This window comes from Oxyura jamaicensis, chromosome 5, assembly GCF_011077185.1.
Source record: "Oxyura jamaicensis isolate SHBP4307 breed ruddy duck chromosome 5, BPBGC_Ojam_1.0, whole genome shotgun sequence".
NCBI classification, from domain to species: domain Eukaryota; kingdom Metazoa; phylum Chordata; class Aves; order Anseriformes; family Anatidae; genus Oxyura; species Oxyura jamaicensis.
In genome coordinates, this window is record NC_048897.1 from 18,710,003 (window position 1) to 18,735,806 (window position 25,804).

Below are 25,804 nucleotides of genomic sequence, written 5' to 3' on the forward strand. Positions count from 1 at the left end.
TTTATTGGGCTCCATAAGCTAGAAAGTTATTTAAAACTTTTATGTGTCTCCTTTCTAGTCTGGTGAGGGAACAGGGGGATATTAATGCTTGAGGGGGATTCCCTCCCTCCCCTGCTTCCTAAAGAAAGCTTGCCTTGTTTTAAGTGTTTTCCTTCTGCCTGACTCCATAGAAAATATTAGGGATATGGGATCTGGTATTCATTATAAGTTCCCAACAGAGTAAGATCAATGAAACTTTAAATAAAGCAGCTGTGGGCCAGTATGTCATTTAGCCGTTGATTTTTGTTAGAAATATTCCTAACTTCCAGTTTAACCATTTGGTGAGAGCCTTTATTCCATTTTTCTGAAGCCTGCATGATGCTGCCTTGTTGCTGGAGCTTCGTACTCACACCAGGTAGATCTTGCCAGGATCTTGTGTACTTAGACTACCAGGGCCCGAAGCCTGCATCACGGAGCACTCACCCATTGCACAGCCATGAATACTTTTATCTTTACAGGCAGGGGTGCAGGGTTTAACCACAAAGCCACCCTCTTCATCTTGAACATGAAAACAATCAGGTAAAATATTCAAAACTTATTATTTTTTTTCTTAAATAGAGAGTGAAATGAAACAAGTCCTTCTGAAACACGGAATAAGACCAAAGGGAAACCCATCACAGCTGCCAGCAGTACCCGGCAGTGTGTTTTCTGGGTATCTTGTGTGCACGTTTCCATCCCAGCCAGATGCCGAGCACGAGAGCAATGAAAGCGCTGGAGGCTGGAAGGACTTGGAGTGAAAAGGACTGCGTGTGTACACCTCAGCTGAGGAAGGGCGATATTGCCATCTGCAGGGAGCAGTCCCTGGGGGAAGGCAGCGCTCAGCCTGCTTCAGTGTCTTGTAGCTGAGAGTAACAATAGGAATTTTGGAAGGAAAGGCAGGTGAGGCAGACAGACCCTTCCTCCTGATGTCATTTGTTAAACCAGAGCAATTTCCTGTGGGGGCAGAGGCAGCCCAGGCTCTCAATTCCTCCTGCAGTAGGCGGCGAAGGGCTGCGCTTTAGGGAGGGCAGGAGGTGGTGGGGAGTGATGGAGAGGCCTGCTGGGCCCCTTCACCTCCTTCTTCCTGCCTCTCCTGTTGCTGGCAGACACAGGGCCAGGAAGCTGTGGTAGCTGAAGGCTTCAATCTAGAGTCGGGCTGCAACTTGTGCCTGCAAGCAGCCTGGGGTGAAGAACAAATAGGATGTCAGTTCCCCAAAGCATTTAATCATCCTAAAGCAAAATTCAATTTAAACAGAGGGCTTTCTGGCCATCATATTCAGGAGCGAAGATCAAAAACTATCTGAAGAAAGTTTTTTACCAACATGGGCATCCTCAGCTCTGTGCTGAAGTGGCAGCATCACCGATCTGAATGCTGAACTTGGGAAGGCAGCTGGTCCCCAGACATTTCCTTATGGGAGGTGACACCAATTCCTGCAGCAAGCAAGTCGACATTTTGGAGGAAGAACTGCGGAAAGAACCCAGATAATGCATACAGATAATAATTTACAGGCAGGAAAGGGACACCAGCACTCCTGCCTCATCCCCTGCTGCTTCCCCCAGCCGTGCCGCCTGGCTGTGCATGGCTTTTCCAAGCCCTGCTGCTCTCGGCCCTGCAAGGAGAAGCTGCCACCAGACAGCCACAGTGCTGGTGGGGCGCTTCTTGAAGGACTTGCCTGTGCCTGAGGGTCATAGGAGCCACACCTGCTGAATGTTAGCTTCCATTTCAGCAACCCTTGTTTGTATAAACAAACAAGTGTTTGTGGCTGCAAGGGAGATGTGCAACATACAAGTTTTTGGCTTCTTCAGGGCTTTGGAGGCTACCTCCCTGGGCTAGAAGGGTGAATCCCAGTGTCCTCCCCAGTTAGACTGGCTCTGTGCTGTTACACCGGTCTCACAGATCATGGGGAGTTTGAAGCTCAATGGCACGTTGCCTGGCAAGAGAAGAGCTTTGTCCCCCCCATGGCACTTCAGAGGTGAAGTATTTCTCTGTATCTTGAGGGTACATGAAGAAAAAGTCTTCGATACTGGTGTGAGGACTTTCAAAGACTTATAATACTTAAACAGACCTTTTCAAAATAACTATAGTGGCAAAAAAAATCTGTGTATGCTAGGCATAATTCTTGGATGATCAAACAATCGATGAAATTGCAGCTTGTTCTCCAGCATGATTTATCAGAAAACTAGAGGAGCCAGGATGCTGTGTGTGTATATATATATATATACACATATATATAAAGTCTGTCCTTTCTACTCTGTGTTTTACCTGTGTAAGACGACAGCTAGGTTAAAAGTCTGTTGTGATACAGCTTGATGAGTTTGCCTGCATTGTGCAACTATATGGTGTATTGTTTTAATGTTGTGTTTGCTTAGCTTAACAGTTGCCTAAAAAATAAGGACTGGAACCACAAGCGATGGGACACTAACTGGAAGAGCATGTGAAGGTAGGAGAAAAGCACTGTAGTTCATATAAACATGCAAAGCCACTTACTGCATTGATAACACTCCAGCATTCTGCAAGGGCTTCACTCCAGTTTCTTAAAACTATCTCAAAGCAATCTATACCACAGCTTTGCTATACCTTGAGTCTACTACAAAATCCATGATTTTGAGTGATTTTTTTTTCCAGTCAGCCATTTTTCATGAACTGCATAGCAGCCACGTGTTTGAGTAGTACTGTGCCATACAAAAGTTGAGGTTATTGTTAAAGCTTACTTACCTTACCATCACTAGGCAGATCAGCACTTGCCCCTTAATACCATACCTGCTGTAAGCACATCCCAGAATAGGTTATACCTGTTTCTGCAATGCCAGTATATTTATTGGGTTATTTTTAGATTGGGATCCACTTTGACTGAAGCCTTTATACACATTACTATTCCCTAAATGTTTATTTCTGATTTTATACTGGATTGTTCTTCCTAAACATAAACATTTCTGCCCTTGTCCTTGCAGATTTTCATCTTCCTGAATCATTGCTTTGGTTTTTCAGGCTCATTTTGAATTCTCTTCTTGTCTTCAGAGTGTTTGAAAATCTTCCCAGGGTGATTCACCTGCATGTTTTAACACCGCATGCTCTAATCTGCTTAGCAAATTATTAATGCAGCTGTTGAACAGTCCTGTGCTGAGAGGAGATCCCTGATTCCGCAAAGGAATTGTCCCTGTGTTTGTCAAGCAGCTATTTTGAATGCGAACACTGAAAGAGGTACGCTTCCAGCTTACAATTAATTTTATCCTGCCATTTTCCTGTTTGCTTAAGAAAATACCATGTGTGGCACAGCACTGAAATCTTTACTACGGTCACATTTAACACATCTCTATTTTCCCCCTTGCCCAGTATCTTAGTTATTCCTGCAAGGAGTATTGGATTAATTTGAAACAGCTTGTTGATTGCCTGCCTTGTTGTCATGAGCAGCTTAGCAGTTTAATGAATGAAAGTACTTATACATTGATTATTTAATCTTCTGTGCCATTGCCTCTCTGACCTTTGAAGGTAAGCTTGCCAATCGAAAAATCACTGCACCTCCAGGGAGTGTGGTGTTCGGGATGGTGCTACGGATGTCTCAGCGATGGTTCATTAGCTACTTCAGTGAGTTTCTTAAGGATTACAGGTGCTGGCTACTTGGGTAATGTGAATTTCCTCCATCCTACTATTCCCCTATTATGACCTATGTTCTCCTAATCCCTTTTGAAATGAATACTGGGTCTCAAGTAAGCAAGAGGCGAGGGTGACGTGACATGCTCAGTCTTTGCCATCTGCTGTCTGCTGAACACAAAAAACTTCTGCTAACGTTAGTCACTGAATCTGTGTAAACAACAAAAAAGATGGTTTGTCAAAACAAAGATGTGTTGTGATTTGAGCTTGGAAATCTAATGGCAGGCTGTGGTCATGAGTGCAGTGGTTGCATTTAGGGGTACATCAAGTGTTGGCTTAGGGGCTCAGGTGGCTTTCAGGAAGGGTCTGTGGGCTCGCCAAGGAAGGACACAATCCTGCAGCAGCTCTGCTGTTACCCCCTGAAGGTGTACAAACAGCTTTGACACAGTAGGATGTTTCTGTAGTGGTCTACATCTCGCTCTCACAGGGTTGTGGCATTTCCTCAGTAGTTCACATTTAGTGTGTAAAACTAAGCACGCTGATCTGGTGTAAACTTGTTCTGATCGTTCAAATATTAACCCTAAAATAAGAAAAACAAAACAAAACAAAACATGTTTTCTTTGTACCTGCAAGCCTCCTATTGGGCCAGGGGTCACCCTGTCCTTCTGCAGCTGGCATAAATTGAGCATGAAGTCACAGAATCACAGAATAGTCTAGGTTGGAAGAGACCTCCAACATCACCGAGTCCAACCTCCTACCTAACGCTAACAAATCTTCCACTAAACCATATCCCTAAGCTCTACATCTAAATGTCTTTTAAAGACCTCCAGGGATGGTGACTCAACCACTTCCCTGGGCAGCCTTTTCGAGTGACTAACAACCCGTTCAGTAAAGAAGTTCTTCCTAACATCCAACCTAAACCTCCCCTGGCGCAACTTTAGCCCATTCCCCCTCGTCCTGTCACCAGGCACGTGGGAGAACAGGCCAACCCCCACCTCGCTACAGCCTCCCTTGAGGTACCTGTAGAGTGCAATAAGGTCGCCCCTGAGCCTCCTCTTCTCCAGGCTAAACAGTCCCAGCTCCCTCAGCCACTCCTCGTAAGACTTGTTCTCCACACCCTTCACCAGCTTCGTAGCCCTTCTCTGGACTCGCTCAAGCACCTCCATGTCCTTCTTGTAGTGAGGGGCCCAAAACTGAACGCAGTACTCGAGGTGTGGCCTCACCAGAGCCGAGTACAAGGGGACAATCACTTCCCTGGACCTGCTGGCCACGCTGTTTCTTATGCAAGCCAGGATGCTGCTGGCCTTCTTGGCCGCCTGAGCACACTGCTGGCTCATATTCAGCCGACTGTCAACCAATACTCCCAGGTCCTTCTCTGCCAGGCAGCTTTCTAACCACACATCTCCCAGCCTGTAGCGCTGCTTGGGGTTGTTGTGCCCCAGGTACAGAACTCGGCACTTGAAACCATGAAGCTAACCTAAACCTTACTGCGCGTACTGGAGGATGCACAGAGAACAGGACGGCACATAATGCCTGCTCAGAATTAACCCCCGACGTGACCTGATGCCGGGTCATTCTGCTGTCAGGCTGCCTACTTGCCTGACGCAGAGGCAAAGCGCAGAGTGGCGGGCAGCGAGGTGCCGTGAGAGGAGGAGGTGGTGGGTTCGTGGTTTGGGTGTTTTCTTGAGCCGTTGCCACGGCCCTGGATGACAGGCTCATCCCAGGGCCTGCATGACAGGCTCATCCCAGCTGAGGTCTGCAGCTTCAGCGACGAGCTGCGGCTTCGCGTACGGGCACACGGCACCTCAGGGGCCGTATGAACGCTGCTGCTGAGCGGCAATTAACAGCATGTTAATTATGTGTGGCTGGGAGAGTCAAGCGTGAGGACCTGTAAGGGCTGGCAGCACGAAACAAGGCACGTCGCAGGGTGAGGATCCGCGCAGGCTGTGGGACAGCAGCTCTCGGCCAGGCCCCCAACTCCCCCCCACCGCCACCTCCAAGATGGCCGCGCGGCACCGCCTCCCCTCCGTCATTACCCTGGCGAGGGGCGGGGCCAGGGCCGCCTCCGCCAATCGCCGCGCGGGGCGGGGCCGCCTGCCGTTGGCGGCGTTGGGGCGGGGCGGGGCGGGCGGCAGTCGGGAGCGAGGCGCCGCGCAGGGAGCAGGAGCCGCCCGCCAGCACCGCACCGGCCTCCCCGCACCGCACGGCCCGGCCCGGTCCGCACCGGGACCCGCAGCCCAGGTTGGTGGCCGGCCGGGGCCTGGTGCTGTGTGTGGGGGGGGGGGGGGGGGGGGCCGGGGCCGGGGCGCCCCCACCCCCCGCGGGGGGGGGGGGGCGCATGGGGTCCCGGCCGGGCGGCGGGCCGGTCCCGGTGCTCCGCGCGCAGCCGCCGCGGCGGGCGCTGGGTGCAGGGCGCGGCCCGCGCCGCCATTTTGTGGCGGAGCGATGGCGTCGGCTTCTCTGCCCGTGCGCCTCTGGGGGCGGGGCCGGGGGTGGGAGCTCCGCGCTCGCATTGGTGGAGGCCGGGGCGGGCTCCAGCTGGCGGGCTGCGATTGGGCCGCAGCGGGGGCGAGGCCGGGCTGCTGCGGACTGCGGCAGGGGGCGGGGCGGGGGCGTGCTGAGTCACCGGCACGGCGCTGACGGGCCGGGCCGGGGCTGACGGGCCGGGCCGGGCCCCGCCGTGTCTCCCTCCCGCAGCTTGCTCCGCGCCCCCAGCCATGAGCGGCTGCCGCGTCTTCATCGGGAGGCTGAACCCCGCCGCCAGGGAGAAGGACGTGGAGCGCTTCTTCAAGGGCTACGGCCGCATCCGGGACATCGACCTCAAGAGGGGCTTCGGCTTCGTGGTGAGTGCGCCTCGCGGGCGTGAGGAGGGCGCTGGGAGCACAGGAGGCCGTGAATGCGGCGAGGTGTGGGCGCTGGGGTGCTTAATGATGCTCTTGCCGTGTGGGTTTGCAGGAATTTGAGGATCCCAGGGATGCGGATGATGCTGTCTATGAACTGGATGGAAAAGAGCTTTGCAGTGAGAGGTAAGCTGCTATATCTCTCATGTTACTCAGACATACAAAATAGGCGTCGATTTTCAGTTGCATTTTGTTATCTGCGCTGTTCACATCCTGCTGTAGTTTTTTTTTTCACCTAAAAACTATGAAAAAATGCTTAAAAATGCATGCTTTCCCCTTTCTTTATTTTTTTTTTCCTCTACAGGGTTACAATTGAGCATGCGAGAGCACGCTCTAGGGGTGGTAGAGGCAGAGGGAGGTACTCTGACCGTTTTAGCAGCCGCCGTCCACGTAGTGACAGGAGGTACGTATAGCCGTGAACTGACGTGGTTTTAATAAATAACTCTGCGTCCATATCATCGGCAAATGCCAGGTAATAAATGCCAGATAGTAAAAGGTGCTATTTGCCTTTCTAGTCAATCCAACATGGCAGTAGGATTGTGAGGATTAAAAAAATGAGATACAATCGTCACATTTATGTTTTTGTACCCTCAAAGTAATTCACGCTTGCACTTAATTTGGGGCATTACATAGTCACAATAGCAGTGGTGATAAGTTGACAGCTGATTATTGATACGGTCTTCGTTAATATTAAAATGCGATTATGCCTAATTTAATAAATAATTATTACTTAATTTTTATTTCCCAGCAGAAGTGCCCCACCTGTAAGAACAGAAAATCGTCTCATAGTAGAAAATTTGTCGTCCCGAGTCAGCTGGCAGGTTTGTTAAAACACGATTAACTATTTTGACTTCGTTTAATGGGTATGTAATGTAATTATTTTGTAAAATAATCAGTTAAAAGTAATTCTATTTTATTAAAATGTTTATTTAATTAATGTAATTTTAAATAATGTAATTTAAATATTTTGAATGAAAACTAGTTAACTTTAATTTATAATAATAAATGTATATATTTGAGGAAATATATTTATTTATTTTCTTGTTTTCTAAATCCATTTTAACCACATATTAAACCCTTTATTTGCCAGCCTATCTGTGTCGTTGGCCTTATGACGAGGAGTGCCTGTGGGTTATCCTAATCGTTCTGTCTTGGTCACTCTTGGTTGGGCCTGGTTGACTTTCCAGTCAGCTCCTACAATGTCACTTGGCCACCTCTAGATCTGTGTTTGCCGGTCTAGACGTAATCGATGCACTCCTTAAAGTGCCACATTGCAGCGGTCCCAGAGCGTTAACGAGATCTGATTCCTAAGTTGAGAGCTGTTCCTCCTGTAACGCTTCCGAATAAGAGTTCCTGGTCGAAAAGAGTTGAAAGATACGAAATTAGGTGGTCGTTGGAATCCTGATCGCAGTAAAGTGGTCCTTGGTAACATCAAGCATAGAGAATGTCTGGATCCGTCACTAGTCTCCTAATAGGGAGGGCGGTGCGATTAATGGCTTCCATCGACTGGGTAGTGTTCGACAAGTGGGTGGCGAAGAGCCAGTCGGGCATAAATCATGACGGTATCTCCGGTCGCTTAATGCAGTTTGCTGCTTGGCTAGCCTAGGGAAATGTAAATAAAGGTAAAGTAAACTATATTTTTAATGACATATGGGGCACAAAATAATGGTGTTATGTAAATGTAATTCTGTATGCATATAAGACTCGTAATATAAATGGAAACTGAAATAATTCAAAAATATATGGGTAGTATTTTGCATTCAGTCCAGTATATGTATATAAATATACAGATGTATTTTTTTAGATCTCTCTCTCTCTCTTTCTAATCTATATAATCTCCATAGACTAATTTAATTTTCCTTAATGTTAAGACACTTTATTAGCATTTTGCTTAAAGCAATATGCTTTTTTCATTTATTTCGTGCCCTGATATAGATAATTCAATTTTGATAGAGTACAAGTATGGCAGTTGCCATGTTTGTAATTTATCTAACATCTTCTCTTTCAGTAGTCATAAGTTTCTTTTCTATGCTCTTTTTTCTTTTTTTTTTTTAAAAAACACTTTTTATATACATAAGTATTTATTTCCACTTCTTTGCATAACATTACTGGTCTTGTGTTAGGATCTCAAAGACTTCATGAGACAAGCTGGGGAAGTAACCTTTGCAGATGCACACAGACCTAAGTTAAATGAAGGGTAAGCCTTTAAAGTTCTCTTGAAAGCTATAGGCTAATATGTGTCTATATTGTGTAGATACCTGGGGAGGGAAGCTGGCTACCTCCAGTGCTCAGCAGCTGTTTGTGGCTTAATTTAGCTATCCTTTGAACTTGCAGTCCGTGGTATTTGGGGAGGGGAGTTCTTCAGTTCATGCTTGAGTTTGTCATGGTGTTAATACACACCAAGCACTGTGGGGGTTTTTAAGCTGTTGTTTCCCTCCCCCCCCCCTTTTTTTTTTACGTAATACTTTTTTCTACTCTTACCATCAAAAATACAACTTGGAATAGTGAGCTGTTTTGGCTTTTTTTTTTCCTTTTTGATTTCTGTAGGGTGGTTGAATTCGCCTCTTACAGTGACTTAAAGAATGCTATTGAAAAGCTTTCTGGTAAAGAAATTAATGGAAGGAAAATCAAACTAATCGAAGGCAGCAAAAGACACAGGTATGGATATCTGTTAAATAATGACTGATTATGCATTAAGAAAGCCTTGAAGTCAGTGACCAGACAGTGAGACTGGAGACCAGTGAACTGTATGGTTGCTGCAGTGGCCTGTGATGCTCTGTTACTGACACCGACGCTCATTGCTTCCTCAGTAGGTCCAGAAGCAGGTCACGGTCTCGTAGCAGAAGCTCATCCAGGTCTCGTAGCCGTTCCCGTTCCCGAAGCCGCAAGTCTTACAGCAGGTCAAGGAGTAGGAGCCGTAGCAAGTCTCGATCAATTAGTAGATCTCCAATGCCAGAGAAGAGCCAGAAACGTGGCTCTTCGAGTAGGTCTAAATCCCCAGCATCCGTGGATCGGCAGAGGTCTAGGTCGAGGTCCAGATCTGTTGACAGTGGCAACTGAACTATAAGTAACTTGCCCTGGGGGCCCTTTTTTAAACCATACTTGCTAAAAGTTGTGGTAAGTATGTGACTTTCTGCGGGGAAGGGTTTGGGTGGGGAGGGGAGGGAGGGAGGAGGGATGGGGGATCTTTGTAGATGTGGACCATGGTGGGGAGGGTTATTGACTAATTGTATTAAATGTTTTTTGATAACCCTTTTCTTGCTCACATTTTTTGTGAATGTCTGAAGTGTATAGTTTGTGTATATTGACAGAGCTCTTTATAACTAAAGCAGACCACTTTAAATTTTTTTTGTACTCCAAAAAGAGTAACCTAAACACTAAATTCCCAGTATATTCAACTGTGAATAGCAATTCAGAATATTAGTTTAATATCTCAAATTAAACTGATAGCTTTAGGCATCTAAGAGCTCTACATGTGCTGTACATAAAGCTTTATTCCAGAGCGTATTTTTTTCATGCTTTAGAACCATTGTTTCAGCTAGAGGTCAGCAGATTAAGTGCTGGTCAATACTGGTAATAAAACCTTATTTTAAAAGCTTTTCATTTAATACGACTTGCACTACAGTAAGAAAATGCCCATTTCACTGCCCTGTGGTAATAGTATTCTATAAAGCACCCTAATTCTTGATACTTAAGAACTAAATAGCTCAAATAAAGTATAAAGAAACATGTCTCTGCTTCTGGTGTATTACTGCTGGTGAAGTGTTTGTGATGGCGCCTTGTGTAGACCCATCTAGAAAAGCTGTTGCTGAACCTTTTGGGTGTGGGGGAGAACTTCCTTTCGTACGTCACACTGTGCCCTTAGGTATCTGCATCTTTTTGGGGACTTCATGTTCTGAAATGAGAACCTTGATAATAAGGAGAAGCCTGCTGTGAGAAAGAGCGAGTTCACAGCAAAAATTGGAATGGGTGAATCATACAGATTTCAATTTACTTCTCAGAGAGTGAATGTGGAATGTTAAAGATGGATGCAGTCATTAAACTTCATTTGCGTGTGTGTGTGAGAGGCCACTGAGATATGGATAACATATTTTAATAGGAATGAGTCCTTGTAGAGAAAGAAGAGGGATTTTTAAATTGGCACCCGGGAGTACTGCAGCAGTGGTACCCTGCGTCTCTGCATCCTAGTACCGTGTATGTGTTCACCCATTACAGGGGCAGCAACCTGCAATCCCTGTTTCTCAAACCCTTATCCATGTTACAAGAGAGCTTTAGAACTGAATCTAAACATCTACAAATGTTTTCTTGTGAAATGCTTTACAAAGCTAATCCAGTAACACGCTGAAACCTTTTAAAAGATCCTTCGAGCCTGTGGCCAGGCCCTAGGAAACTCGAGGAGGGTCTGCGCAGACCCGAGCTAGCTCTCTCCTTGTGGGTAGATTTCTTGTCTGCAGGACAGCGCCTTTTCTCCTTTCTGTTGCTGGTTTCATGTTTGTTAGCTTGGAACATGGTTACATGAACAAGTTTTTGTGCCTTGGGAGCAAGCAGTGAGAGATTCAGATTGGTAACGTAGGTAACAAGATTATTACTAGGCATTTTTTGGGGGTGGGAGGTTCCAGGCTTTGCATTACAGAGGGTTATACTGACTTCTGGTCAAAAAGGACCTTGTGTTTATTAAGTGTAAGTTCCTGGTTTGATCCTGTTTATTCTTAGTTCAGCTGGTTTATTTCATGTTACAATGTATTTTTAGGACATTACAGGTTTTAATGGCAGTCATCCCTTGTGCTGATCTTTGAAGTTCGAAGATAGCTAGATAATATCCTGGAGGTTTGTTCTGCTTAGCTGATGGGCTCCTGCAAAGCAAGGCATGTTCAGGGCTAACGTATTTTCAGCGGTGCAGCTTGCTGGACCTGAGCTCTGCTCACAGAGGCAGTCGGCACAGCCACGTTCAGGATTCCTGTGGTACACTGTGCGGTGCTCGGGTTCATGGAAAAGGAGTGACCAGCAGCGCACGGGCTGCTCAGCTGCATGCTGGGTCTTGGCTCCTACACTGGGAAACTCTCACACCCCATTTTGGGTCTTAATTAGAGAAATTATACTAACCTTCAGCCATCTCTTTGGGAACTGCTTGCAAGGTACCAGCAGGGCAGTTACAAGTAAGTGAAATTCAGAAAGGAGGCTGATGGGAGTGGTGGGTTTTGCATAGGCAAAACTGGGGGCAGACACTTGGGAGCATGGCCCTAAATTATCCCAAAGGAAAAGCAGCGTCTGTAGGTTGCTGCAGTGACTTGATTTCTATGTGGGAACCTGGAATTCTCCATGGGCAGGCAGGGAGAAGCTGTCTGAGGAGGACGGTCTTTGGAAAGCAAGTGAGGGTAGAGAGAGCTCTGTGGCACGTCCTGTGGTGTAAAAGGAGCAGATTGAAGCTTTACAGGGAACTGCTGGAAACCTGTAAACCAGCTGCAGAAGGTGGAGCTCTGGGGGGCTGTGATAGCGGCTGCTGCAGAATCTCTCTGTACCGTTTTCCTGGTTTCCTGCTTTTTCTGCAGAGTCTCGATACTGGTTTCATTTCTTGAGCAGTATTTGTGTCTGCAGCTGCACAGATCGCTTCTGTTGCATCTAAAGAAAATTGTGAGAGTAGGTTCTGAGCCCAGGTTATAAAAAGATTGTGATGTAACTGCAATGTTGTTGCTGGGTGTTTTTTAAAGGAGAGAAGAAAAACAAAATGTACTTCTGTCAAAATATTTAAACCATAATACCGGAGAAGGGTGAGCTAGAAGTAGCACAAGGGTGGCTGGTGGAGGGCCTCATTCAGCAGCTCATTCTCTGAACTTCACCCAGTCAGTTGGGCTTTGATGTTATGGACCCACAGGCGCTCGAGAAGAGTCTCCCACACCTCTACACCAATACTGTGTGTATTTTTAATGTGCTTTACTAGAAAAAGATCCAAATGTTTCTTTCAGCTATGGTATGTGGCAGGTCTGTTCTACTCCCCCTGCTCCAGAAGTGACACCCTTCAGTGACTCTCAACAGCTTGTAGTGAAGCCAAGGTCTGCTGCATTAATAATGTTCTGCTGTAGGTGTTAGGCATGTGTGAGGCTGTTTCTTGCATGTGGTCAGTGCAAGTCACAGCTTTTGCAGGACACCTGTACTGGTTCAAGGATGGCACTCTGAAAACCTGTGAGCACTGGTAGCATAGATGGTACCTTTATTTCTGAAACATTCTGCTGATGTGAGAAGCCCTAATTCCTAGTGTCTTCAATTGCCTCTACTTTTTATTTATTTTTTCATGTGATTTCTACTTAGTGTGTAGGCTATGGTAACTCTGAGTTAAAGGGCAACTGTATTCTGTCCCTAGAAAGCAGCAATTGGCTGGCAATTATAGGTAAACGTGCATGGCTTGGGCTGGAAAGAGTAGGAAATAGAGGGGCAAAGCTGTACTTGCCATTTGGTTTCTTTACTCCATCATGAATTCTGAAGGCCAGGATCAGCAGAAGGCCCTCTCCAAGCTGGAACATCAAGTAGAGCAGTGGGAAGAAGTACAGGGGGCCGATGACTTCTGGGGCAAAGGCAACCTTGAGGATGGTAGAGCACAGCTGGACGTTCTGGCAGCCAGTTTCCATGCACACTGTCCGCCTGCAGCTGAAGGAGGAGGAAAAACGTTGACAAAATCTGATCCATTTTAAACAAATTAAGACAGACTCCGCCCACCTTGCTGTTGTAATGTTTCATGCTTCTGCCTGTGCTGAAAGCTGCTTTATCCTGAGCAATATTGAGAGCCCTAGAAGGTTTTGCCTTGTGCTCCCTTTGCAATGTATGGAGACACGTGCTATGTACCTGGACTTTTGTGGTGTTTGGAGGACTTGTGTCCTGCTCCCCTGCTTCCCACAGAGAAGAAATCTGTTTCCAAGGTAAAAAGAGGAGTCCAAGCTGTGAAAGCAAAAGGTCAACAGAAAATACTGAGGGCTAGAGGAAGTCTTACCTGAATTAGATGGGATGGGAAGGGAAAGAGAAGTGTTTTGTTTGCTTTGTTCCTATGCAAGGTGTGGGAGTATGACTTGGGACCAGCTTGCAGTGTGTTAGCTCATACTCCTGGGACACATTTTGGGAAACTGCAGCCTGCTTATTTCACAAAACTGCATCCATTTTGACGCCAGTGTTTTCCCCATTGCTCTGTATACCATGCCTCTCTGTTTCTTCTGGTCATAGAGTGAGGGAAAGGAGGAGCAGAGGAACATACCGGTCATTAAGCTTGAAGACTGCAGAGAGAACATAGCCCAGAAGGAATCCGATAAAAGGCATCAAGGCAGAAGATCCGAGGAGGGATGGTGAGAAGACAACCATGATACTGCTTCCCACGTTGGCCACAGATAGAACAATTATTGCAACAGATGACAGCAGAAGCACAACCATCCCTGTCTAAAATAAATGTTAAAGATAGGGACAAGATAAAACCCCCCAACAAAATTTGCATCAGCTGTTGGAAGTGGCTGTGCCCAGTTCCCCACCCATTAAGTGGGTTTAGAGTGAGAGGTTCACAGTGGTGCATAAGTGCCTTTCATGGACATAAGTGTTATAAGTAATCAACACGACACCATCTTTAGGCATTACCTAGAGAGACCTTAATTAACTAAGTATCTGGCATGTATATACAATGACTTGCTCTGCCAGCCACGTTTCTCAGGCATTGCTATGCATTTCTGCCCACGTCCTGCTGTGAGTCTGGCATGACGTGCCTGGTACCCAAAGCAGGTGGGGAGGAAGCCTCTTCACTCGCCCGCAGAGCCTGCCTACAGCAGGTGTGGAATGCAGGTGGGGGCTGCATTTTCAGGCCATCTTACTGGTGTTCGGCAGCAGGAGTACCTGGGGGACTCTGGGAGGCAGAATACAACCCTCATGCCTGTCTCTCCACTTTGGAGTCCAGTTTGTGTGGAGCTCCCCAGGTGATTTTTAAAGCAGCTCTCTACTGCTTTCTCTTTTGTAGAGGAAATAAATGGAAAAGCAGTGTTAGCAGAAAGGAACAAGAACTAAGGGGCAGCTGGGCCACTGTAGGTCACCTTCTTATGCTGGATTTTCAATGTTCCTATTAAAACAGTCTGCTTATCGCTGACCTGTGCTGGCTAAAGGGACCTATAAAGAGCTCTGCTCCTCCTACTCCTAGCCTGGTTCCTGTGTTCCCATCTCACTTACAGGTTAGTGATTCCTAATGCCATTTTGTCAGGTCTTTGTTAGGTCAGGGTGCCCAAATCTTGTGGTGCTTGGTCCTAGTTTTCTCTGAGATGAAGCCTTAGTGAAAGAAACTAAGAAAACCAGCTTTACAAAGCTGTTAGCAGCTCCCTGGGTACTGCTATTGAAGCTATTGGTTAGGCAATGGCCTAGCTGGTTGTCCAGATTCTCCTTCTGATGTCTGAATGCTTAATGTACAGGTGAGGTAGGAAGATGACTCCAGGCATAAGCATGTGCTTAGAGGTCTAGTGGGTTCAGCTGGATAGTTACCTCACTGATGTAAGCAGCAAGTTCCTAATGTGTGCTTTGTGCTCTGCTGCAGCTCTGAGAACAGTGGGAAATGTTTGTTTATTCTATCTGGGCTCTGTTGGTTGCAGCAATAGTCGGGGCAGTGCCTAATCTAATTAGTGCTGTCCGTAGCAAAAGAAATTGAAGTTAAAACTGAAGCCAGCAAAGGTGAGCAAAGCAGGAAGATGCCTACAAATTATCGTTTGTCTGGTAAAGGTGGAGGACTTTTCTCTGGGAAAATATTTTAATGACTAAAGCAGTGAAGTAGATGTCTTGAGTACTATCCTCAACCCTTTCATTGTTTTGTGGCATGCTTTAAAGAAATTAATATTTCTGTGACTCTGTTTTTGTAAACTTCCTCAAGGTGCTTGGCTGAAAGGTGACTAGCACAGGACACTTCTTACCTTGATGACAAAGCTGGTGTACTGTGGTTTCTTCTCATTCAAGATGATGCCGATGGCACAAGGGATTAGCATCAGGGCCAGGGAGGTGATTATTCCTTTGTAAGGTACCTTGCCCTCCAAATCACCCTCATAGAGTCCTCCCGAGTAAAGGTACAGAAGCAGAGGCATGAGTCCAATTGCCAGGACCGTTGAGCATGTAGTCATTACAATGCTGAGTTGGAGAAAGAAACCTTCATTAGAAGAATGATTTTTTTTTTTTTTTTTTAATATTTTAGTAAACTGGACACATGGTTTTTATATGAAGTTTACCTCGCTCTTTCCCAGACTGTCACTGAGGCTCCCTCAACATCACTATCAGGTTGTAGGAGGACATGATATGAACAGAGTGAGGGGAAGGCAGTTCAAGTTCTGTATAAGCTCTGAACAGACCCTTGTTTATGGATGCAGCCCACACTTCAGGAATTCACAAGTGACAGTAATGCCTCACACTTCTCACAGGGACACATTGGCTTGTTGAGCAGCCTGGCTGATTTAAAACTATTCTAGGCTTAGTACTTCGTTGTCCAGCCTCTTGTGGACTGCAAATGTCAGTTCAGCCAGCTTCTGAACCAGCTGTACAACTGGATTGGGCTGGGCAACAAGCACACGCTCAGCCTCGCTTACCTGAGGTTCATGTCACCTTTCAGCGCCAGACTGAAGATGTTTGAGAGGTTTCCACCTGGGCAGCAGCCACAGATGAGGATGGCCAGGGATTCTGTAGGGCCCAGCTGGAAGAGCTTGCCCACTACAAATGCTGTCAGGGGCATCACGCCGTACTGAGCCATTACAGCAATAGCTACACCTTTGGGATTCCTGAGGTGAGTTGTGATCTTGGCTATCTCCATCGTACACCCCAGAGACACCATGATGACGAAGAGGACCACAATAAGGATCGCATTCAGGGCTGTGTCCGTGGCCTGCTGGCCAAATGCAAAAGCTGGTGCTGTGCTGGTCAAGGAGGTGCTCTGTGTGCAACCTGGGCTCCAAAGCTCTGGGCTCTCAGAGACTCCCCTGGACTTGTTCATCCTGCTGAAGAGTTTAGTGGTCCCTTCTTCTGTAAGCAGCTGTCAAGGTGAGGAAGGGATTGATTCATAAGTCTGAATAAAATACAATTAATGCAACTAAAATGTGAGTTCTCCTGCTCCCTCTGGTCTGCACCTTTTCTCTTTCAGGCCACTGCTCTTATTTAGCAGCCATTGAAGTGGAAATCTCTTTTAAGGAGTTGTGTACATTGTAACTTGTCTGAGGAATGGAGTCACAACAGACAACTTATGCAGCTTGCACGGACAACTGACACTAGTCACAGGACTCAGCCTGTTAGTCCCACAGCAACCAAGGGCACCCTGTTCCATTCAGCAATACACGGGGCAGTGTATTGGTGCAGCTTCTGCTCTGGTCTCCCTCCTCATCCATCGCCTGTCCTCACCGTGAATATGAGGGCAGAGCTGGCAAAAGTGAGAGAAAGGCTCATTCAAAACTGGTAAAGACAGGCAGAAAAGCTCTTGTCCGCAAGATACTGCTGAAGCCAATGGTTAAAAATATGATCCATCCAGGGTACTTTGTTTTTAACAAGCGTTATAAAATGCTTATGCTTGTGCCCATAAGCCTATCTCTCAACAGGAAGATTAGGAAAGAAAAATCCCCCTTGGACTAGTAGTGTCTCTGGGAAACTGCTAGGGGCTTTCTTGTCCTTTTTCCTGGCATGGTTTCTTCTTGTCAGAGTGCCTCCTCATTTATTTTTTTTATTATTATTTTGTATTTAATTGCATAAGAGAATTAATTCACCAAGCTTTCTCAACATTCAAAAATATGACTCCCCCCTTAGCACTGAGCAGAGGCTCCGCATGGCAGGACCCTCCACCGACCGCTGCAGTCCATGCCTGCACAAGGCTTCCTGGCAGGGCACGGCATGCACCCAGTGCCCCGGTGTGCAGGGAAAGGAGAGCGGGGTGGCTGGCACCAGGGAGGGAAGCAGGAGCAAAGAGGTGGCTGTCAAAGGCTGTTCTTCCAGCTGCTGAAGAAGGGATCTCTTCTGGTCCCCCACTGCTCCCTGTGCCCTGGCTGGACGTGGGACATGCTTCCCTGCACTGTCCACAATGCAGGTGCTGTGCTTCCTGACTCCTCTACAGCTTTTGTCTTCATTTATGGAGCAAGTTGACCTGGGCCATCCCCTAGGTCAGGCATGGGTCTCTAACAGCATGCAAAGTAAAACACATTAAACCAGAGTGAAGCGAATGCCATTACCTTACACAGCTGTGAGCACAGCTCTCAAAGGCTTTGGCGAGGTTGCCTGCTGCTCCATCCCTTCCTGGCCATGCTCAGTGAGCAGGAGTGCTCTTCAGTCCTTCTGCATCAGGAAAATCTTCCCCACTTGGCAAAATCTTGTCCTCTGCTTGCAGAATATAAAGCCTGGGTCTAAAAGTATTTTAGGTAGGGAAATTGTCAGAATGTGTGTTGTTCTGGGGCTGCAGTCTCTTCCTGTGTGGCACAGGACTCGACAAGGGATTTCAGCCTGGGAGGCTCACTGTGGTATGGCCAAACTTTAATCCCTTTGCTGAAGGTCATTATAATGCTGCTCTGCCCACTTCAGGGATGTCCTCGTCGCCCCTATTCATCCAGGAGATCCGCGGGCCCGACCTCTCCAGTCCCATTGCTCTGGAAACGCCACTGGCAGCAGGAAGGAACGGCAGGGCTGCCCTCCCCATCCTCCCCACTCACTTTGGGTTGGGAACTTTGTTTTCTAGGCTGGGAGCCAGTCCGGAAAACAACCAACAACAGCTCTGTAGCCTAGCATGGCATCCCTGATCAGGCTGGGAGGAGGAGTGCCCACAGCGGGATGGAGCCATACCAGGAGCCACCAGCATCTCCGTGTGACCGTGGCTTCTCCTGCAGCCTTGCTGTTAGTGCCTACGGTGCTGCTCTCAGAGGCCTCTGTGTCGGTGGTGTGGCAGAGGGACACCCAGCCAGGTATTGTGTGTCAGCAAGGCCCAAGGAACCAGGAGAAAATGCAGGAGCCCTCGTTCCTCGGGCCTTGCTGACACACAATACCTGGCAGCACCTACGTTATCACAGGAACCTTGCAGCTGCCCAAAGCAAAATGAAATGCGTGCAGTATAGCAGTTCACCTCCACTCGCTCACTTGGCCAGGGCGCCAGAAAGGTGGCCCAACAATTGCATCTCTTTTTCTCCCTCCCTTCTCTTTCTTCCCCCCCACCCCCAGATCCCCAGGCAGCCTCTCAAAATGTTTGTTTTCACTGTGCTCGCCTTTTAGCCGTGCGCTGAATGTTGTCAGGAGATGCAAGAGGGGTCAAGTCAAGCAGCTAAGTGGTTTTAAAGTGTCGCTGCCTATGCAGCACCCAGACCTCCCTGCCAGCTCAGTGCTGCTCAACGTTTTAAAATGACGATGTTGTAACACCCTCACCCTTTGTCTTTGCAGGACTGTAGAAGAATGCTTCAGCTACTCCAGTAATTAAAAAAATGCCTGCTAGTTGTTTGCTCGTCAAGTGTTCCTGCTCGTTCCCAGTAGCTAAAGCACGAAACGCCACAGGAACCAAGGGAGAGACTGGTTGAGAGAGGCGGAATAAATGAGCATCATTATTTCACTCTGATTCACGCTGGAGATGTCCGGTTGTTTTACGCAGGCACTGGAGCTGGGCGCTGGCAGTCGGTCCTCGCCAAAGAGCTGCATCGTGGCTCTGAAGCTGCTGCTCACTGCAGTGGGACCTGCTGGTGCCCAGAGGGGTGCCTGGAGATGGAGCAGAAAGGCTGGAGGAAATATTTCCACGTTGTCTAGCCAGGCACAGAGCAGGCTTTCATCTCAGAGGAGCCAAATGGAGGGACCGGCAGCAGCCACCCAGTGGCTTTTGACAATTATTTTTGAACCATTTTTCTGGACTCAGCTCTTAAAGGGTAAATTTCTAAATGTGCTGTGAAGGTTCTCTTTTTTCCTCACAGCTCAAACGTGCCCAAGTAGCTTCTCTGCACGGTGAGGTCCTGCGCAGCTCAGGCCACTTGAGGGCAGTGGTTGCATGCCCAGAGCCAGACTGCTCTCCGAGGACAAAAGCCCTCATAAAACAACGAAGTCTCACCGTAGGTGCCATTGCTTGGATCTGTTTTTTTTTTATTTATTTATTTTTATTTTATTTTTTTTTATTGTCAGATACTCCCAAATTCAGAGGTATGCTCTAATATACCGGGTATCACAGGATGTTTGACAAGCCTGAGGCACTAAAGGTGATATTCAGAAAACACACCACACAGAAGTTTGCAGGCTTCTTCTTGGTGCTCAGCACGATCTGTGCTGTAGACTTCTTTTGAAAGACACCAATGGTGTCAGTGCTTCATGCTTTCATAATGCAGCTTCATAAATTTACTTGACAAATATGAAATGGCTCTTGTACTTCTTTCACTGGTGGGGAGCTGAGGTCCAGTTTTCTACTTTGCAGCTGGGGCTGTCATTTCTTTTGTATTTTTACAGAATTTAACATAACTTGAGCTCAGCCCAGTTGTTGCCCAAAGGGCATACTTCAGCAGGTATGCCCAATAGGAGTGGTGGTGATGTGATTTGTGCCAGATTTCACACTATGTTGGCCCACAGTCCAAGATGTGACCTTGGCATCCGGGTGCCCATACTTTACTCATGTAAGGTTTACTTGCTGCACAGTTATATGCTTTAATATTTTTTTTCTGTGTGTTTTTAAGGTGTTTGGCTCCATTTAGTGCCAGAAACAGCCTCCTGAGCCTTTGTTATATCCTTGTTTCTTCATTCTCCCCCCCCAGCTGCTGAGTGTTGTCCTTTTGCTCAGGAGGATGCTGGTGGTGGGTCAGCACCCATCCGACCACAGGAATGCCAAAGGCCTGGAGCAGCCTGTCCTGAGGTAGGATTACCCTTGCAGCTGTGTCTGCCTGGTGCTGGAGTGGCCATCAGGCTTGAAGAAGATGGGTTTCTGCAGGGGCAATTGCTCCTTGCTATGATTTGTTCCAGCTGTGGCTCCCCAAGGCCACAGTTCACTTCTGTTATCATCATCTGGGTGATGCAGCCCACCTGGCTTCCCAGTTAAAATCTAGGCACATTTAGCTCTTTAAAAACAAGAAGAGCTATTGTTTTTCTTCAGAGGCCCCTGTCATAATTAAAGCAGAAGCTGACCTGCTTTTGTGTCTCCTCCCCAGCCTTTTGGGCTGCTCAAATGCTGGTTGCCTTGGGCTTATTCATAAATGCACACAGGGTAGGTTTCTGAGTTGTGTGACTAGCAGCTGCTGCCTGCAGTTTGGTCTGGCTCGACATAAGGAAAATTGTGTGTCTGGGGTGGTGATTAAGTCTGTTTATGTCTGATCCTACTCTGATGGATAGCAAGAAATTTGAACAAATCGATCAGGCTTGTCCTGAGATGGAAACTATTGCAGGATCACAGGATGGTTGAGGTTGGATGGGACCTCTGCAGTTTGTCTGGTCCACCCCATGCTCACGTAGGGCCACCTATAAATAGGCACAAGCCACCATGAGCTGGGGCAATTGATGCCGGGATGAGGGCCATGCTCCTCTCTCCTCACCCCTGTGCTGGGTCCCGCTGTGTCTCTACGCTGGGGGCTGGCAGGATGAGGGGGGCTGGAGAGGGGCCTGGTCCAAGAGGCTGGCAGCACGCCATGGAGGCCTCTCACAGCTACCGGCACGTGCCATCAGAGACTCACTGACCAGCTATGTCTGTGGTGGCATCCCACAGCACATGGTCTAATATCCTATGCCCCATAGCGGGGTGTCCCCATGCCTTCCTGGTGGCTGTGCCCCAAGTTCCAGTGCTGGGCATTTGCTGGCTCGGCCCCACAGCACTCCTCTTAGTGCCAGCAGGAGCCAACGTTGTTTGTGTTTGTTCAAATCCTGTTTAGCATCCATCAGGATTAAAAGAAAAAAAAAAAAACACCTCCCCTCTCACACAATTTTGTTTGATAGAAAAATAATTAATTTTGCAATTAGCTCTGCCCAGAACAAATGATGTAAGAGTGCTGCGTATGGGCTAAATTAGTGCCTGCTGAGACACAGCGCCAGCATCTGTCTGCTTTGGTGACACTTATTTTAAGCAGGCGGAGGAGGGTACAGTGCACCCTCCTGTGATGTTCCTGACGGCTTTGTCTCTCGTGGGGGCCCAGGGAGTGCTCAGCAGCGTCAGCTCTCAGCTGGTCAGCAGTGAAAAAGCAGCTTACTCCAATGCCTCTTCTCCATTTTAGGGAATTTGTTGGAAATTTGAGCTCGGTGGTCAGGTGGACATTGCTTACGCTTACATCCTCAGTGTCCAGGGAGCTCTGGAGAAACCAATCCCAAGGGCATGAGGCATGTCAGCTGTGGAGGCTAGCACTTGTGGTGGGGCGAGGAGATCACCTGGGCCACCACTGTGTGCCCACCTGTGGAGGGACATCCTGGCTGGCTGCCCCTGCCCGCAGGAAGGGTGGCATTGAGTAGGCTTACCTCAAAGGCAGGACTCTGATGGGGGGCGATTACGCAGTGTAGGAAGCCCGTTTGTTTCCATGATGTTTATTTTTCCCCAAGATATTGCTTATTGTCTATTGTAGTCACTTGTTAACTATGTAATTAGTGGGTCTAGTTGATCTTGACTATTTCGTTTCCTTAGGGACCAGATGTAAAAGACAGCTTTATAAATATTTGACAGCTTAAGTTTCCTTCAGACTTCAGTAAAATGTTGTTGGCAGGTCATCAGGACCGTCCTTAAGCCTGTATCTGATCCATATAGCTTTGATTATTGCTCTTAGTTTCATGGGAAAAACAAGCTTTTCTGCCATACTTCTGACCTATTCTGGGCTACAAGTTTTCAGAAAATGCTGTGTTTTCTGTGGGTCAGTTGACAAGCCGTTGTGGGAGAGCTTGGGACAAGCTTGGGAGAGCTGATCAGGATGATAAAAGGTTCCCTGGCCTCTTGCCTGGCTTCTAGATATAGATGCCTTTCACCTGTGAAGGTCAGAGGTGCCTTGACCTGAGGTAAGCGTGCTTCATTTGTATCCAAGATTACATTTTAAATAATTTCATCAGGTAGATTGTGTTCAAGTTCTATCTCCATAGATTTAAACTGCTCAGTTAGTAGGAGAGCACCATGTGGGAGCATGCCACGGTCCTCAGTGCCTATGCAAGATACTTAGAGGAGTTACAGGGCTAATAAGGATGAAATTGCTGGTACCACTGCAGAGCTCATGGCTTTGTCTGATTCTTGTATGCTCCTTTGGCATATTTGCATCACTGACAGTGGTGTCTGAAGATTCTGTCTCTGTTCTTTCTTGTGGCTACTCACAGTCTTCACAGCAAAGCTGTAGATTGCTTGTATTAGAAGATCAGACTTTCCTCTCTCCCATTGGCACATTAGGTGCTTTGAGAAGAGGATGCATGAGATTACTTCACAGCAGAGATTTCCCCACAAGGCAGAAATAACTGTTGCAGCCACACTGCACTTGCTCAAAGGCTCAGGGCTGAGAAAGTCACTGAGCAGACAGCCTGGGTCAGTCTAGAGCTTGCTCCCTGCTTTATCACTGTCCCCTCCGTGGGGTGGGAAGGGGAAAGGTCCTGAAGCAATCTGAGCTTAATAAGAGGAGCATAACCCTTTCCAGCTACAGAAGGGTTTCTTCAGGTTTGGCTTCTTGATGTTGCTAAGGAATCCTGATTAAATCTACAGGCAGCAGAAACATGGCATTAAGCCATCAGGAGGGCATGCAGCGTTACTGACCATTAGCACAGCGAGGGTGTAGGGACTTCAGACAGGGAAACAGCAAAGGAGGATATGTTTGTTTACAAGTCAAGCTTTGAGAGAACTCAGTGACATAGTTATGTCACCACTTTTTAGTTTGGATTTTGGGAGAGAGTTGCTGTTTTCCCCCACTGTTGTCATTCCCTTTGTCTTAAACTTGCACCCATTGCTACGGGGCCCTGATTCAGACCAAGAAGGTAGGACAAGCAGAGGGTTATGCTGTTTGCTTGTGGGAGAAGTGAGCTGGACCAATTTCCTTGCTTGCCTATGCTTTAGGACATTAGGAACATTAGGAAAGCAAATTTCTGCCCTTGTTCCACCTCTGCAGGCAGGGAGCAAAGGCATGTTTTGCTTCCTGGTGGTGTGGTAAGGATGAAGACCCTGGAGGATGGGAGATGTGGTACTGGGCTCCACCATGCCTTGATGTAATGCTGGGAAGGCTGGGAGCCTGGTGTGATGGTGTATCCTTTGGTCCAAGGGAAGCTCAGTGCCCCAGCCCTGGTGTGCAGCTGATGTGCACCATCCTGCTAAAGCACTGTTGCCTCCCTCCTGAACTCCTGACCTTTCCACACAGTGCCGATGAACCATGAACTTTTCAAAGTTCAAGCAGGCTCTTGAAAACCCCTTGCTTATTTGTGTACTTTGCCATCCATCTTCACCTTCTGCAGCTCCTTAGGCCCACATGTACTAAGCTTTGTCAGGAGTGCTCCAGGGAGCTGGCTCCTGCTGCACACCAGCAAAGGTGTGTGTGTGCCTGTGGCTGCCAGTCCTGCTGCCACTTACCTCTGGGCTGATCTCCACTGGGTTTGTGTCTGCTTTGTTGCATAAAAGGAAAGGACAGCCTCATTTCTTGCCCAACTGTGCTAAAGGAATAAAGCACCTTCATCCTATGACCTGTCTCTGGCCACCGTGACTTATTTTGGAAACTGAGAGAAGCAAATCCTTATCAGACAGTGATGGACTGACTGACCTGCTAATGGACAAAGTCTCTTATTGCTCCCATTAAATAAATACCCAAGTTAAACACTGGAGCCTGAGGAGTGTTGTTTCCACATCCTGTGGATACTCTAGCTATCCAAATGTATTCCTTGTCCTCCTGGATATTTTGCTGAGTTTTTGGGCTGATGGAAACCTTGTGGCTTTGAGTTCCCTAAATGAATTAGGCACTGTTGTCTTTTGGTTGTTGCTGCTCCTGTGGTCACCCCCTGTGCTAGGTCTTGTACAAGCACCCAGGCAACGGCAAGCCAAACCCAGCAGTGCAATGCTTTTGTCTTGCTTTAATTATAGCAGGACACAATTATTAGCAGCGTGTTTTTATTTCCATTTGTTCATTCTGACACCAAACAAAGGAAGCCATTATATCTACAAGAGGATGTTTCAGGAAGTGTCAGGGTAAATAAAGCTAACGAGACCAGTGCACAAGAGAGTATCACATTCTCTTACAACGATCGATAATCAGGTTGCTACAAGCCCGACCCTTTCAAGAGGCATAGTACTGAGTCTGCACTCAGATTGGCCTTTAATCTTGGAGGATCACTGAGCTCCTCACAGACTGATACATTTATCACAGTTATCTAACCCCTAACCCAGGTATCCCTGGAAAGACATATGGCAGGTCTTTCAGTGCTGTAGGAAATGAAAAAAGTAAGTTGGATGGCACCCACCTGCCCCTTTCTGGCAATATGTTTCTGCTCTGCAAAGGAGGTGTGGACCAGGCTAAAAATTACATGTCAGGTCTGGGATTGACCTTGGATAATATTTCTGAATCTTCCCAGCTCCCTGAACAGTAGTGCATAGTATGCAATATGTTGTTGGAAACATTGTGCTTCTATGTCCCCGATAAAATTGAGGCTGCTGCCCCCAGCTTAACTTTTCTGTGCCTCTTTGCTGTAAGCAATGCTGTTCTCAGAGGCAAAATGTTACTGAAGACCTGCTCTTAAAGTTGGCAAAAAACGCAATTAAGCAATGCGATGTTTTTTGAGACAGCAAAATATCTTCTAAAAGCCTTTTGCGCAACAGTAGAGAAAAATGGCAAGAGGCATGTATATTGCAGGGTTTTCATTCTTGAGATCTCTAGTATTTCCTATTCTCCTCATTTTAGCATAAGTCTTTTGATCTTGCTGTTTGCCCCAAAGCTCTGGGCATTAGGTGAGTTTCTCAACTTTATTTTATAATAAAAAATGTAGAAGTTTGTAGCCCTCAGGGATTTGGAGAAAAGTTTGAAAATGTGATCATAAAGTTCAAGAAACCAGAGCGCAATTAGGAGAAGCTCAAACATTTATAATTTTCTCTAAAAACCAGAACAAAAACCCTTGTGATTCTTAAGCCATGATTCTCTGGAGTCTGATGCATAATTTTTTAGTATGTGGGGTTGGCAGTGCTGGAAAGGATGCTTTTCTTTGCCCAGACCATGTTTTTCTTCTTCAATTTTTATTTACCAGCAACTTTAACCATTTCTGCATTTGCAGACTGGGCACTTTCTGCATCCACACCTCCCTGTGTGGGATGGGGCAGCACGTCCCTCATGTTGGGTTCTATGGAGCCCTGGGTACCTGTGTGGGGCAGCTGAAGGTTTCCAGGCAGTGTTCCCAG

At 47.2% G+C, this 25,804-nt stretch overlaps 2 protein-coding genes across 5 annotated transcripts; one reads left to right on the forward strand and one right to left on the reverse strand.

Annotated features, from left to right (window-relative positions):
• The first annotated feature begins 5,693 nt into the window (after positions 1-5,693).
• Positions 5,694-10,241, forward strand: SRSF5 (serine and arginine rich splicing factor 5). 4 transcript variants are annotated; one of them, XM_035328933.1, is made up of 8 exons: positions 5,694-5,851; positions 6,308-6,453; positions 6,566-6,636; positions 6,815-6,913; positions 7,259-7,331; positions 8,634-8,707; positions 9,058-9,168; positions 9,324-10,241. In XM_035328933.1, the coding sequence occupies exons 2-8, from the start codon at positions 6,328-6,330 to the stop codon at positions 9,568-9,570; spliced, it is 801 nt and encodes a 266-aa protein (XP_035184824.1). In that variant the 5' UTR covers positions 5,694-5,851; positions 6,308-6,327; the 3' UTR covers positions 9,571-10,241. The 4 variants fall into 4 exon arrangements, with proteins under 4 accessions (XP_035184824.1, XP_035184825.1, XP_035184822.1 ...); XM_035328934.1 differs by having other exon boundaries at positions 7,262-7,331; XM_035328931.1 differs by having other exon boundaries at positions 5,695-5,851; positions 9,321-10,241.
• A 1,236-nt stretch (positions 10,242-11,477) lies between these two features.
• On the reverse strand, positions 11,478-18,166 carry SLC10A1 (solute carrier family 10 member 1). Its single transcript, XM_035328930.1, has 7 exons — positions 17,718-18,166; positions 16,092-16,528; positions 15,429-15,639; positions 13,751-13,929; positions 12,956-13,152; positions 11,840-12,129; positions 11,478-11,637 (listed from the first exon to the last, which is right to left on the reverse strand). Exons 2-6 carry the CDS (start codon positions 16,490-16,492, stop codon positions 11,939-11,941), a joined length of 1,179 nt encoding a protein of 392 aa, XP_035184821.1. The 5' UTR covers positions 16,493-16,528; positions 17,718-18,166; the 3' UTR covers positions 11,478-11,637; positions 11,840-11,938.
• Between the last annotated feature and the right edge of the window lie 7,638 nt (positions 18,167-25,804).